Here is a 15,489-nt window from a genome sequence, read left to right on the forward strand (position 1 = left end):
TTTTCCAATCAAAAAGCTCCGAGAGAGAGGAAGCTTGCCAAGCGGGGGAGATTGTATACAATCTTTATAAAGGTATGGGAAGACTGCTCTCTGGGGCGAGAGAAGAATCGAAAAGAGAAGACTGCTGGGCAAGAAGCCGGCTGCCGGCAAAAGATCAACACCAAAAAAAAGATTTAATGCATGGCTGAGAAGAATGCGGCCAGAAGAGAGGGAGCTTTCGCTCCATTCTCTTCCCCAAGCCCCAAAACTCTTACGCTCCCCGAGAGCAGAGCTATAAAAGCTGAGGGAAACGAGCTTGAAATTTAGTTCATTTTCAAAAGTGATCGCGTAAGCTTCGTCAGCAAAAAAAAAACAAGATTTATGCACAAACAATTAATTTTCGTTTTGTGAAGTGAACTGAAACCGTGTTATAACGACGAAGAAAACAAAAGCTAACCAAGCCCAAGAAACCCCGAAAAAATAATATAAATACAAAAAACAAAAAACAAGTGTAGTGTGAAAAGCAAAGAGCAAATCATGTGAAGAACCACAATTTATGCTCGAGTGACAAGAAAAACAACACGAATTTTTACGTGGCAGGTGTGTAGAAGCGCATTCCACAGATTGTACATAATCTATATACTATACGGCACTGGGGAATCTGCGACTAAGTCACTTTTGCTCCCCTCTTTGCGTTCGCATTACCTTCTTTTTTATTTCGCCGATTATATAAGCCAGCATAAAAGTAGAAGGGTAATGACGGTAGCGTTGTTGGCCCATACAAACACCCAATATGGCTATACAAACAAACACCGACACGCACATTGGGACACGTTGAGCGTACATAGATAAGATAGCATAGCTAATAATATAACCAGGGGAAAACTGTACAATAACGTCATTTATAAAATATTTATGGATTTGGCGTACGATTTTTTTTTGTTTCTTCTAGGTTTCTTTTGGTTTCTGTGCTTCCTAAGCGATTTCCAGATGCTGCCGTAGGGTATATTTAAACATTATTCGCAGGCATTTGCTAAATAATAAACAAATTATAAATAGGTAACTTAATAAAAAGCCCGATAGCGAAAACAGATGAAAACGGCAAACACCAGATGAGAATATACAGGGACAAATAGTCGGCGCGACTGACAGATCGTCAAATGCTGAAAGCTTTTCGTACTACTCTATGCCAATGCTCGAGGTATTGTATCTTTGTATCTCGGCATCGTTTATCATGTATCTCACTCCCACTCGCGCTGGCTGTCATTTGGCTGGCCTGTGTCGCGTTTTTATTCGATTTTTCGATTTTTTTTCTCATTTCGGTTCTTTTTTTCTAATTTTTGTTTACACTAAGAAATCAAGGTTAGAAGCGCAAAGCGGCGTGCGTAAATGGCCAGAAATTAGGCAGAGGTGGTTGGGAATTTATCGCAATGATCGAACAATTTGATTTCATTAGCCAGACCATGTACCTTACTATATTTAATACCCCCTCCCCTGCGACACGCACAGTCCATTAAAGACTTATTTAAGCTCGGCACAACGCTGCTGCCCAACTGCTGGCAAGAAAAATAAAGAAGCGGGGCAAGCTTTAAAGAGCCGAAAGCGAAAAAGCAACGCCGAGTATACGAAAAACCAGAGCAAATAAATAAAAGCCGGAGGGGGAAGTGCTTACGTGACGGAGTCGAAGTTTCAATGCCCTAGGGAAAATGGGTTAAGATGTGTTCGACAAGAGTTATTACCGAATATTTCAGATTTTCAAGCCGTACTAATGGGGTTTGTTTTTAGGCAAAAATATTGTTAGCCAAACTCTTTTGCAGCCTTATCTCTTACTAAAATGTAATATAAATGGAATTTAAGTATCAGAAAAAATAAATAACAGACTGCTGAAGTAAAATTTGTAGTCCCAACGCTTATTGTTCGCCAAATCCAACTTTTAAACAATGATTATGCAAACTTATTTATGTATACATTTGCGTTGAAAATAACTCTTTAACAATCATTCTATTCCTACAAATAAAAAACTTAAGTAGACAAATAAGCAACGCCGGAAAATAAGAAACCAGAGTAAATAAATAAAAGCCACAAACGGGAATAAACTTTGGAGATGAAGTCGAATTTTTAATGCTCTAGACAAAATAGCGAAAATACTTAAATACAGAAATATGTCTGGACTCTAATCTAATGAGTTTTTTCCTTTAAAAAACAGGCTCTTTTAAATTAAAACATTCACATTTTTTAACGGTGGGAAGTCAGTTAATGAATTTTTTTCAATGCCTAAGGTACTTTATTACTTTTATAAAATAAGTAAAGCAACCATAAAAACAATTCAAAAGTATAGGAAAAAATAAATATAAAAAACTTTAAGAACCTTGTTGGAACACAATTTTAATGTTTTTTGGAATACCTTAATTGAGAAATTACATTATAAGATTTGAAAACCCAATGAAAAGCAACGCAATTGTCCAATAAGTAATCTCCCCTATGAACACCCATCAAGCTTCTAACTCTTGAAAACCATCAAAAACCCCGCTGGCAACCGATTTAGAGTTCAAAGCAACTCCCATTAACAGCTCAGCGAAATGCAAATGAAAGTTCGTCCATTGATTGGCAATGCCAGCCTGTCCGCAGCGTCCAATTGCCCTGGAAAACTTTACAGACTCCACCTTGAAAGGGTATTCTGGGCAAAAAGCGAGCGGCATCGAGCGAATTCAGAGGTCAGAGCGAGGCAAAGCGACCAAAAGCATAACAAAACCGTCATGAAACGAGACGAGACGACGACTTCAACCGGGCGGACTACACTGCGATGAAATCTGATACCTTCTTTCATCAATAAGCAGCCAATTCGATACATCAACAAAAATTGTATGCTTCTGTCTCCGCCACAAAAGTTGAATACAAATTTGAATAATACTCTGCATACAATTTGTATACATTCTGTAGGAAAAAATCATATCCATGAACTTCCAAAAGTCATATAATTTGTACACGCCAAAGCGAAAATATTATTTTGCATAAACTACACGAGATTTGACACAAAATGTGTGCTAACATAATAATATATCACCACAACCAACAAGGTGATGTGATATACATTTTTCTTGTATTTTTTCCTATTAAAAATCAAACAACGGTATGAAACATAAACAAAACCAAACTCAAATCAAGCATTAAATGCGAATAAGAATAATAATCCCATAATATTTCATTTTTAATTTTATGACATCGGGCTAGGAGGAAAAAACCAACCTAAATTTTATGATTCTACAGAAATTCCTGCATGTAATTAAATTCACTTAATATTTTTCATATGGTCCATAAAGGCGAATTTGACTGAAGAAGAGACTGTGACGTAAAAACTATAAATTTCTCACTAAATTCCACAGCAGAAGGCAGATTTATTAAGCATTTCGCATAATGATTTGACGTCATCGCTATGAACATTTTACTTGACCATTTACAGGCTCACAAGTGATAGCATATATAATGATTTGGTTTTAGTAGAAAAGAAAACTGAGTAGTATTGGATATTGATTAAATCTTAATAAGTGGGTGTTAATATAACCAGCGTATTGTTTAAATAGGATGAGAATTTCTGTAATGTTATGATAACGTATAGGGGACTATTAAAACAGCTACTTATTAAACTAAGTTAGATATTCAATTTACAAACAAGCGTATTTCCTTTACTGCCTATTTTTAAATACTACAAAAAATGAAAAAACAATTCATTTATCTTTGTCATTATTAACCAATCTTAGAGCTAACACAACATTCACATGGAAGTATATTGAAGTGGATGTTTTACTTGAAAATGGTTCGAAGCAAAAAGTAGACTGAGTTTTAAGTTTTCTACAAATTGGCATGCCAATTATAGACTTTAAGACTTTGGTTAGTCCAACTTTAACTCGTCATCTAAAGGTATTGACAATATAAATGATTAATAATAAATGGGTTCTTTTTCAAATTCAATCTTGCATCAATCTTAACCTCTAAAGATATGTTTTCTCTAAAAGTTATAAAATAAATACAAAAAGTGTATCTACATTTAGAAGTATAGCTTTTGACCCCTTTTTTTAACCGTGTATTTTCGCTTTAAGTTTCACGAGCCAACTCCGAGTTGCAATGCGCTGAAAAGAGATGACGAGCTTTATGGCAGTAGCGGTGGCTATGGCAACTGAAAGAGCCAAACTGCCCGCACATGAGGTTCGCTCTTAGCCCCGTAAGCCCCCGAAAAACCCCCTCAGAGCCCCATGGTACCCTTTGTAATCGCCCCGCCCAGCAGACCCCCCTCTTCGAAGTTTGAAGGTACCTTTCAAGTGCGGGCTGCCGATGTTGCTGCTGCTGCTGTGTTGTTGCTGCTGCTGCTGTGATGTTGCTGCTGCTGTTGTTGCTGCTGCTGCTGCTGCTGGCTCATCAAAAAGCCAAAAGTTGTTGAACGTGAAATTATTGTACGCGAACACGAGCAAATACCAAGGCAGATGTGTGTGTTCGCAAGTATTTATGCACACAGCGCCAGTCGGGTTTTGCATATGTGTTGCTGTTGCTGTTGCCTCTCCAAGATAAACAGCTGAAAAGAAAAAGCTACAGCCAAAGCCAAAGCTACAGATACAGCTACAGCTACGGCTAAAGCCGAAATGGAAGCATCGCATAGATGCATCAGATTTCGCATTCAAGTGAAATTTATGGCAATAATAAAGCTTAACTTGCGTTCGAGGTAAAAAGATGATGAACTATGCAGAACCGAGTGGAAAAGGCACACTGGAAAGTTGGCATTCGTCAGCGTTTCATAGATCATTTGCCGCTGGCAACTCACAATCAACTTACGTACCTCCCAACCATCCCACTTTTTAGACCCCTTGACTTTATGCGGGAAAAAGTAACTTAGTTGCTATCACAGTCTCATCTACACAAATATGCGATTACCTCACACAGACCGAGAGATACAGATACATAGAGCCAGATACTGCAGATATAAGCTCTAAAGAATGCCCGAAGGTAATCGTTCAGTTAAGCTGGTCTATGTGTAAGCACTACTCTCCACAGCAAATAGAAACTTTAACAGGAAAACACAAAACAATCAAACGCGTGCCTATAGATAGATATGAATTTAAGCATAAGGTTGTTTATTGAAAGTCTAATCTAGCTGTTATAATTGTTAGAGAATTTCTATATGATATTATTTAGGGTTCTTGTCTCTAAAGATTCGGGATATTACCAGAAATCACATAATAAATATTAAAAAATATGAAATTTTTAAAAAACCAAGGAAATTTCCACCAATAAATTCTCCGCCAATTCTTGGTGTGATAAATTTCATTATCAATCATTTTGGTGCTATCGACACTATCCACACTTTTTAGCTAAACTTTCCGCTTGATAAAACATAATTCTCAAACATATATTTATAGTTTTTAATGATAAATAAATAAACTTATCAAAAACTTGAATTCCAGTTTTATGAAGACTTTAGTAAGACATTTCTAATTATACGATTGTTAAGATTACCAAATATGGCTGGAGTTCTTCGATAAGATGACAAGTTTTCTTAATTTCGGTGCATTGATGAAGGGAAAGTTCTACCCAAAATGAAAGTCTGGAGGTGAGAGAGTAAAAACACAAGTGACAACAGGAAGCTGAGATTAAAAGATCCGACAAAATCCGACCCAAATAAGATAAGATCTGTTTGGTGAAGCCAACGAGACGATAATTAAAATTCCTCCAGCTACAAACAATATCTGAGCTGATTGTTGTCAGGCCAACTTCTCGGAATATCCCATTCATTTTTGTTGCCATTTATATCCAATTTTCGGACTACTTGTTCGCTCGATTTTTCTTTTATATTCCATTTTTGTTTTGGGTTCATTAATCTGGAATTGTTTATGGCTCCATTTAGCCAAATAGTCGGGGCTTTTCGGCGGGGGGAACTCTCTACTCTATAGGTTACTGAACCTGCAATACTCCTACTCTCGTTCGTAGTATGTGGCTCGTCCAAAACAAACAATTCCCAGAAATTTCTATGGTCGCAAACCCTCCGTTTCACATGTATATCGGAGTTGGATGTGTAATCATGAGTGGACTTGTAGGCAAACTCACTCCAGATATATGTATACATGCAACAGGAATCTGTCAGCTCGGGTTTATCGGCTAAGTGAAAAACAACACTCCGCAATTAAAGCGTTTTCCCCCGAATTTCGTCTACCTGGGCTGAGTAATGTAAAATGTGCAACAGATAAGACAAGATAAAGCCCCTAGGCTCTCATTTGCACAGACCACTGACGAGATGGTATTTTTCACCCGTCTGAAATTTGATGAAAGGAATTTCAGTTCTCCGCAGAAATTAAACGGAGATTTTCTGAATGGAGCACCGAGCTCGTATCTTATAGATCTTTTGTCCCGTTTTAAAGGAGAGTAGATGGATTCGTTTAGGGTTTGATTGAATGCATATGAAAAGCAAATCATCGTCCGATATTCAATGCCAATAGAACACTGTAACAAATTAAAGCGTAATATCCTAGGCAATAGGAGGGACTTCACTTTTAAAGATTTTATGATATTTTTAAATTAAAATAAATTTGTACTAAATAAACCAATTGAAACAATTAAATAAATCAAATAAAACTCTATATAAATCGTTCATGTTCCATTGTTCTATGGGTTTAAAATGTTAAACATTTTTAAAGATTAACTTTTGAATTACTTACTTAGATGTTGTACTAAAGTTGTTATTTTTCGACCAGTGAACACACACAAAATTTGTTCAACTCGGACACAGACGTGGATATGGACAGGTCTTTTATGGTACCTGGGACAAGTCGGCAGTGTCCGCCCCCATTTCCGACCCGATTTCCCCCTCTTTCGACAATGTGGGGTCTGTGTACCTTTATCAGTGCCTTTTCAGTGCCGGTACCATTCAGCAAAGCCAGAAAACATGCACAAACATTTTTCAGTTGCCGGGGAAATGGTGACCCCGACCCTCGCTGATACCCCCGTACCCGTCCATAAAAGTGAGAGACTGGCACTTGGTCATTAAAACTACTCGCAGAGCCGAAAAAAAGGTTGCTATTTTTAGCAGTGACGAACCGGCAAACCAAAGCAAACCAAACCGATCCGAGAACCCGACAGAATGAGAGGGGCATTTCGATGTAGAGGCACCTTCTTATTAACGCTTCGAGTGTTTACTGCCTTTTTGCTCTGCTTTTTTCCTTCCTTTGCGAATGCAATCAAATTAGAATTCGCATTTCATCAGATGTGAAGAATAACAAATGAATTTTGTAGTAGATCACAGTGAGAAATAAATGGCGAAATGGGAAAGCGATTTGTTACAATACTCAAGTGTTTAGCACCTGACTTTATGTACATTTTTGCTATATTGCTATAACCTTTTTGCTTATGTGAACCTAAAATTGTAAAAAATAATGTTATAAACCCTCGTATCGTAAAGCATTGACTTAAAATGGAATATTTTAAACAAATTTTTGGTATTACTTACTTTTTTATATATTCTTTATAGCACTTTAAAACCATTCTTAAGATACTTGGAAAAGTATTGAAAAATTGGATTGGATATCAGTTCTGTGATTTTTCTTTATTTAATATTTTATGATTAAAACCTATCTAGAACTAAGTTCATTTTAAATTTTAATAAAATATAAGTGTGGAAGAGACAGTGATTTCATATATTTCCGTGTTGCTCTCTTTGCAGTGAATTTCGCCGAGAAGATGCCAATTGATTTTGATTTTCGCAAATTATAACGAGACATTTATATGATTTGATAGCTGGCCAGAAATTCGCAAACAATTCCCGGCGACCAGGCAAGGTCATATCGATTGTCATCAGCTGCTGTCGGCACCCCACCGCCCAACGCCACCCAACGCCACCCAACACCACCCACCTCCCTGCCACCCAACGCCCAACTGAAAAGCAAACAGAGCGAATATGCCAAGCTTGCACAAGCCAAGGAGGTGCCTGCACCAGATGCTAATACTAAATGTACTAATATTTGTTTCCAGTGCAACGACACGTAAGTAAAGTCTTCCATACACATATGTATATATATTTACCCAACCTTAACACAAGGGAACAATTTAATTTGTATGTATTTATGGCCATTGTCTGGGGATTTTGTCAGCTATTGGTTTAGGACTTTGTCAAATTGTATCAGTATCATCAGGTAGTCCAGTATCGCAATTACGATGCAGAAAAGCAGAACATTGTTCAGCTTAAACAGGCCACATGCGCTGACGGTAAATATATACTCCACATTCTTCAAATATAGGCCGTAGTAGTGCATCTGAGGGAAAGATTAATTAATAAAAATCCCATACGTGTTGAGTATGGGAAAATATGGATACATAACTTTACACCAGATATTTTTCTTATGGTGCATATGAATGATATATTCATAAGGATAGTGTCATATAATAATTTATTTAGTGAGATTACTCAAAGGTATTCCACAGTACCATTCTCTAATTGGTATAGCACGTCTTGAATAAATAATAAAACGATGATGGCGGTTCTCTTTGATGGATATATTTTAGAATTATGTTTATTCTAATTAAAGTCTTCTGAGATATTATAATTCCAATCACAGTTGGTAACTATTTTATGAGGTGCGAATTACTGTCCGCGCTTTCTGAATACAAATTGAAAGTATTAACTCTAATATTTTTTCGCCTTAAAAAAGATTAGCATTCGAACTCTTCTTATATGCGTTTAAAACTATTATAGCAATTAAAAAGAATTTAATAAAGCCGACGTTTTTTATTTTCTGAATTAAAGAGTATATATAGGTATCTATATTTATATATACAAATTCCCACTTACTGTGTGATTGAGTTGTTTTACAATGTTTCTGGATGGAAAGTGCAAGCTTCCGCATCTCAGGGTTTCCCTGGTACAGTTAAACCTCCTTTCTGAGTAGTAAGTGGGTAGAATTACCAGCAGAAGATTCGCGAAGAGTCCCACCATAAAGGCAATGGCATAATAGTTTAATGGGAAGTATCTGCCGTACTTTCGCATAATGAACTTGCTGTACTTCATAAAGTACGTGACGAACAGGTGAATCATGCACTCTATGGGCACATATATCACAAAGCAGACTGCCTGAACGCCGTGCAGTGAGCAGATGGATCGATGCAGTTTCAGCAATTGCTGATGAACACGCAGTAATCTCCATAATTCGAGGGCCAACCACTTTTGTTGCGTTCTGTATAGCTGCTGGCGATTTGGCCCGAATCCTCCATTCAGGGAATTTTCCAGAATTTTCCCAGCATCCGCCAGAATCCTGGCCAGCAGCAGATTCGAGTGTCGAACGAGGTGACCCACAAAAAGTAGCGCCAGGGTGTATATCCCCAGGGAAAGCTGCAGAATCAGTTGACAGATGTAAACGTAAACCAAACAGCCGGCATACATAAAGTCTTTTCGCACCACGGGATCGTCCACCAGGATCTGGATGGGTTGGGCCGACGAGAGGAAAAAGGAAGTAAGGAGCACCAACACCTTTATCAGGTGTCCCCTGGTGGCCAGACAATCCAGTGAATCCCGAAGTTCACGGGTGTGCATCAGTTTTCTTAGCTTCCTGCGGCATTTGAGCAATCGATTCACACACCAAATGATCTCCCCCTGCTTCGAGCAGTGTATCCACAGGGTGGCAAAGGCACAGGCCAGCAGCAGGGCATATCGATTGAAGCCAATCAGTAGCAGAATTCGATTTTGGCGCAGAAAGGACATCCTCTGGTAAATGCTCCAGAAGGCGTAGGGCGAGAAACAGCCCACAAAGATCAGCATCATCCAGCCGTGGATGCGAAAGTAGAGGCTGCGGCTGACCCTCTCGATGCCCCTGGGACTCGAGTTGGCTGTGGCTATTAGACCAAACACCCTGGTCAGCCTGTACAGTAGAGACAGGGCCGACATGCCCAGGAGATGGAGCCAGCGAGCCATCGATGTGATTTGCAACTGCTAGTGAACGAAACTGCTAGTGGGTCTCCCAGAGGCAGTGGCATAATCGAATCACAACCCACTGGCAGCACTCAAGGCAAAGCACTCAAAAAAAATGGGAGACACTTGCCAGGTGACATTGAGGAATTAAAAAATTATTTTTAAATCCCTTAATCAAATCAAATAACACAATAAATTGAGGTACAAGAAAAGTCATAATTTTCCCAACAAGTGAATTTTATTTTATCCTGACCGAGTGAACTGCCATTCAGAAACGATTTCCATTCATGAAAAATATTTTTCCAGTGTGGTTACGCCACCTATTAGCCTGATTGAATTTCGTTTAGCCAAGGCGTTCACTCAGCCAGATAATCTGGCCAGATAACACACTCAGTGAGCAGCCCAAAAGTGCCACAACAAAAGGGTTTCGCCGATGGATAGATGGATGAATGTATGGATGGATGGATGGATGGAAGGCTGATTGGCCAACAAGACTGGGAAAATCACATTGGCCGAGATACTCGGATGGAAATTAGGTAACTTGGGACAGCTTATGGTCTGTGGCTTACTTTCCATCGGATTCCGAATGTATCTCACAGATGCCTGCCCCCAAATTCACTCAATTTGCAAGTGGCTTCAGGTGTTTGCATCACCCGTGAATGGGATTTCGTTGGGGTTAAACTGGATTTCCAATCAGTGCCGAACACAGATAAAACTAACAATTTAAATTCCTGAAACAGTTTGGCCCACTCGACTGAAGAGTTTCCGCGTTCTTCGTATCTTCGTTTTTGTATCTGTATCTGGAGGCCACAAAAGTCAGGACGTTGTCGCTGGATTATTAAAAAAGTTTTTCGCTTTTAAAGAGCCTTTTTTGCATTTTCCCCCTCTCGCCTTTTTTTTTGGCATTCATGCTACATAAAATGCAAAACACTCGAGTGTCTATATGTGTGAGTGCGAGTTCGTACTTTCATCCTTTATGAAAACTTTCCACGGCTGTTTATAAGTTTCTCACCGAAGAGCCAAAGTGGCAGAAAAAATGGGGGAAAACTAAAAAAATAGCCCACCATGTATCTACCAGTCTGTGTATGCGCTTTTGTCCTCTTCCTCGGATCTTGTATCTGGTTCTGGCTAAAACCAGGGGCTCCAGATATTCTATAGCTTCTGGTTCTGTCGCCCGACTCCGAGCCGACTCTATCTGAATAGGCAGCCAAGTGTGCGGTTTGGTTTTTATCTAGGTTAGGTGGCCGGCTAGTCTCAGTTGCTCCGCAGCTCGCCGCAAATTGCAATGAAACATCCTCGTCTGACGGCTAATTCATTCGCATTTTTTTTGAGTACTCTACAACAGCAGTAGGGGAATAGTTTTCCATCTCTGGCAGTTCGAAATATCAAGTCGGTTTTCAAGCAAAAGTATTCTTTAATAATCATATAAGATTCATTCGACTTATCTCCTTTTTTTAATAAGTCTAAAAAAATAATTTGCAAATTAAAAATCCAAAAATGTAACTTAAACCAATAAGCGCACAAGCGAATAATAATTTTTTACATAAAAAAATATTTGCCGATGAATTTTAAACATTATTTTTATAATCACTGGTCTTTATGATTTCATATACGAATATTTCGGATTGCCAACAAAAAAGAGCATTCAAAGGGATCTTTTTTCTTAAGAATCATAATCAAAAGAATTAAAATTGCTTTCCTTTAATTATATTAAAAAAGTAGACATAACTTCTTTGCTGTTTCTAGAAACAACTCAGGTATAACTATGTTTTGACCAAAGTGAAAACGAAAATAATTATAAGTTAAGCCAATAAAGAGCATAAAACCTGCGCGTAGGCCCAATTATGTAAACATTTCTGTACCGAAAACAAGTTAGGCAGCATTTAAATTGTTTATATTTTTTGGACATGCCTCGTTTAAACCTAACCTCCCGCCGCCAAACTTCAAAGTCGAACTGCGGATTCGAGGGCGGCTGACAACTGTCCCAGCTGTCCCACTGATAACACGACAGCGTCAGCTAACAAATGCGAAAAACAACGAACAAGTAAAACTTTAATTAAATAAAGTGTAAGAAGTTTGTTGAGCTCCTTCAAAGCAGCCGCCGACCCACCGAAAAATCCATGGAACCCACCGACCCACCAAACATTCTGCTCCCTCGACATCAAAGTGCAGGCCCAAGGAAAAACCGAAAAAGTTTAGTTTTTAATATTCGACAGACTGCCGAGGTTCTTATGCTTAAATCAAGTAGATTTTCCCGGCCAGATATTTACTTTTGTCCTCGGCCAGAACTTGATTGTTTACCCGGAAAAAGGAAAAACCGAAGGCCAAAAAGTCAAAGGGCATGGAACACAGAAAGAGAGAAAATTCCCATTATATGGACGAGTGAAAATGACAAATTAACTTGAACAATGAGGGACGTTTACGATTCGAAGAAAGGAGAAACTCCATAAAAGAGGAGCCCACGCCAGAGCAAAAAAAGGAATAAAAAGAGAATTTGCTGAAGTGAATTTAGTCGCAGGTATAGAATATAAAATTAATGAAAGGCAAACACACAGTCAACAATCAATAGCCATAGTCAGTGGGAAAAACTTTAATTGGTTTAATTTTATTCCATTACTTCGCCACTCGACAGGGTTCCAGAGTTCCAGGCTAATGAATCACTTACCTAGATAAGCAACGGACATTGGATCCGATAAGTTGACCTTAATGCATTCAGTTTTACTTTGCTGACCCTGTGAAATAAAGGGGGTTTAATTATAGCAAAGATATGGGGAGAACTTGTGAAAAATATAATGCGAGGTGAGAGGATAATAAATTCAATGGAGATTTTTTTTTTTAAGATAAAAGTTCCATTTAAGAAAAAGTTCACACAAAAGAAAACTAGAGGGGCGTTATAATGGGGGTAATACATGATTTATTATTTGCTTTTCATGTATGTTAGTCCATTTTCCCTTTCCAACACTTTTAAGGCTTTAAATAAAATGTATCAAATGTTGTTGAGCTGTAGACCTTTTATTATCTATGTTGCCAGAACTTTTTAAAATAAATCCGATTCTGAAATATACGACTTAAAGCGTAAAAAGATAATGTTAAAATTTAAAGCAGCAGATTCACCCATGTCAAGGGCTTACATTTTATTTGTACCTCAAAAAGCAACTCACCACCACCCCATACATCATTGTTATTTTATAGTCGTTGAACTTAAATCCCGCACTTTCCCATAAATAGGGCAGCACTACCTTTGAGATGACCTCCATTAGCCCCCCACTTTCTGCCCGCTCCCACTTAAGTACACCTAAGCTGCCCAACTGAGACCCTCATGTTTTATTGACCACCACTAACGGTTGAAATTTCCCCGCCATAATTTCGTTACAGTTGACCAGGAGCCTTTGCCGGATTTGTGTGAGTCGGTTAAATGCCCGCCGGATGGCGAAATGCAATGCCCGGCGGACAGTTCCATACGCCAGAACCTTCATGCGGTGGACCTGATTAAATCGAATGCGGTGGAGTTGCCCCCCACAGATGACATATCATCGGGGGATTCCGTATCTACATCCTACAATAGAAGTCTGATCTCCGAAGAGGATTATGTCCAGTGCTGTTTGAACCGAAAGTGCGTGTGCAAAACCTGTTACATTCCGGATTGCGATGCAGATTCGGATAATGAGCTAGTGGTGGTGGACCTGAAGCCGGAGAATAGCAAGCAGCCCGGGGAATGTTGCGGCACCCACGAGTGCCGGGCGGAACCCAATTGCACGGTGGTGCGGGACACGGACTATCTTTGGCGGAAGCAATGCCAGCGCTGCAAGTGCGTATCGGGCCTAAAGATTTGCCACAAGGACTGCGAAGAGAGGTCAGAGGGTGTGTGCCAGTCGAAGAATTCGGAAAGGTTCTACAAGGACGGAGAGACCTGGAGCGAGAACTGCAAGACGTGCGAGTGCGTGAAGGGGGAGCCCAAGTGCACGATGGCCTTTTGCGGGGTCCTCAGCTGCCCCATTGAGCGGCAGTACATGCTGAAGGACTCCTGCTGTCCGGCCTGCTGGCCAAAGTGCGCCCCAATGCCGCATGAGAAGCAGGACGATGAATCATACGGGGATTATGTCGATGAGTCGGAGACACCCGAGACAGATGCATCGGAGGCACCGGAGGAAGAGCCACTGCCGGCACTGCTGCCTGATCCACTGACCACTCAGGAGAGTGCAGAGCTAATAGAATCTAGCACCACCTCGACTACAACCCCTGCTGCTCCATTGGCCGCCAATGCCTATGACCAACCGAAAGTTGTGGAGGTGCCTAGCCAAATCAACTATAACTATATTCTTATGGCCTACTCGGTTGCAGTCTCCATTGTCGCAGTGGCCATGGGCTTCTATATTTATGTGCAGCGTGCCAAGAAACGTTCCTACGATCCAGTCTCCATTCTGGACCACAGCATCTAAGCAAGAGATCTTTCGAAATACTACTAACAATACTACTAAAAAAGAAATGTAATTTAGACCTAAGTATTCCGTATTTTCCAACTTTATGTTGCTTGCTTTTTGAGTGTGCCCATGCTTTGTGTTACTAATGCGTGAAAGCCGAGCCTGGTCACTCTAAATTAATCAGTTTAATCGCTTAGATAGGAATACCAAATACCTTAGCCTTTCTAATGCCTTTGCCTTTGTTTGTTTGGTATTGATCTCATTTTAACTTTTCACTTTTCACTTGCAACACACACAAAAAAACATGAAACGAATAAAAATCATACGAAAATATAAGCAACGAACTTCCGCAGCAACAAAATCAAAGTATTCTTATGAAATTACACAAAAATATTTAATTACAATCGAAACAAGAGTTACTATTACTAAACAAACGCAAATGATGTATGTACATACTTAAAGCTTTCCCCTTCCTCGGGAAGTCTACTTTTTTAAACACAACATTTGATTTAAGCGAAATATAATACCAAATCATGTTTAGGAGCGAGTAAGAAAATGTATCGAAACTACTCGAGACACGTCTTAGTTTTTAGTTTTAGCTTCTAGTTTAGGAAGTATGTGATATATATGCTAATTAGCCTATGTAATTTGTCAACCAAGGCACGCTGCTGTTTAAAAATATGGAAAACAGTATTTGCAACACAAGACCCGAAAGCCCCGGAACGAAATGGAACCGCAACGCATCGCAACCGCAAAGTGAGGTTCAACTTTAGCTAATGTCATAACGTTGCCACATAAATGTATACTATAAAATCTTTATTTAAAATTATATTTAATAATAAACCAAAATTGGTATGCAAAGCGATGAAACCGATTAAATTGATTGTTCTTTACAAATGGGATCACAGTTAATGGGAGCAAGTGAATTGTTGGCAAATCTTTCAGAATGATAAATTTTTCTGACTGTCTGTCTAAATAATGGCTAAAATATTAAAAATCCTGAAAATAAAATGGGTCAAAAATCTCAAAATCAGTTAAGCTGTCAACTTATCAACTTTGTTTGCAAATGGCATTCAAAAACATGCCCTGAAAGTTTTGTACACATTTTAAATTTGACCTTCAGAGCCGAACGAAGACAGAGTGGGAAAA

The 15,489-nt window shown here is 39.1% G+C and overlaps 2 protein-coding genes across 2 annotated transcripts; one reads left to right on the forward strand and one right to left on the reverse strand.

Moving 5' to 3' along the window:
- The first annotated feature begins 301 nt into the window (after positions 1-301).
- Positions 302-15,219, forward strand: LOC118877326 (uncharacterized). Its single transcript, XM_036815603.3, has 3 exons — positions 302-579; positions 7,682-8,000; positions 13,295-15,219. The coding sequence occupies exons 2-3, from the start codon at positions 7,916-7,918 to the stop codon at positions 14,356-14,358; spliced, it is 1,149 nt and encodes a 382-aa protein (XP_036671498.2). The 5' UTR covers positions 302-579; positions 7,682-7,915; the 3' UTR covers positions 14,359-15,219.
- On the reverse strand, positions 8,012-9,984 carry Gr77a (Gustatory receptor 77a). The gene is given in 3 exon segments (XM_017078098.4): positions 8,012-8,270; positions 8,807-9,942; positions 9,945-9,984. Coding segments are annotated over 3 exon segments (1,338 nt in total). The 3' UTR covers positions 8,012-8,108.
- Positions 15,220-15,489: the final 270 nt, after the last annotated feature.

This window comes from Drosophila suzukii, chromosome 3, assembly GCF_043229965.1.
Source record: "Drosophila suzukii chromosome 3, CBGP_Dsuzu_IsoJpt1.0, whole genome shotgun sequence".
Lineage (NCBI taxonomy): Eukaryota > Metazoa > Arthropoda > Insecta > Diptera > Drosophilidae > Drosophila > Drosophila suzukii.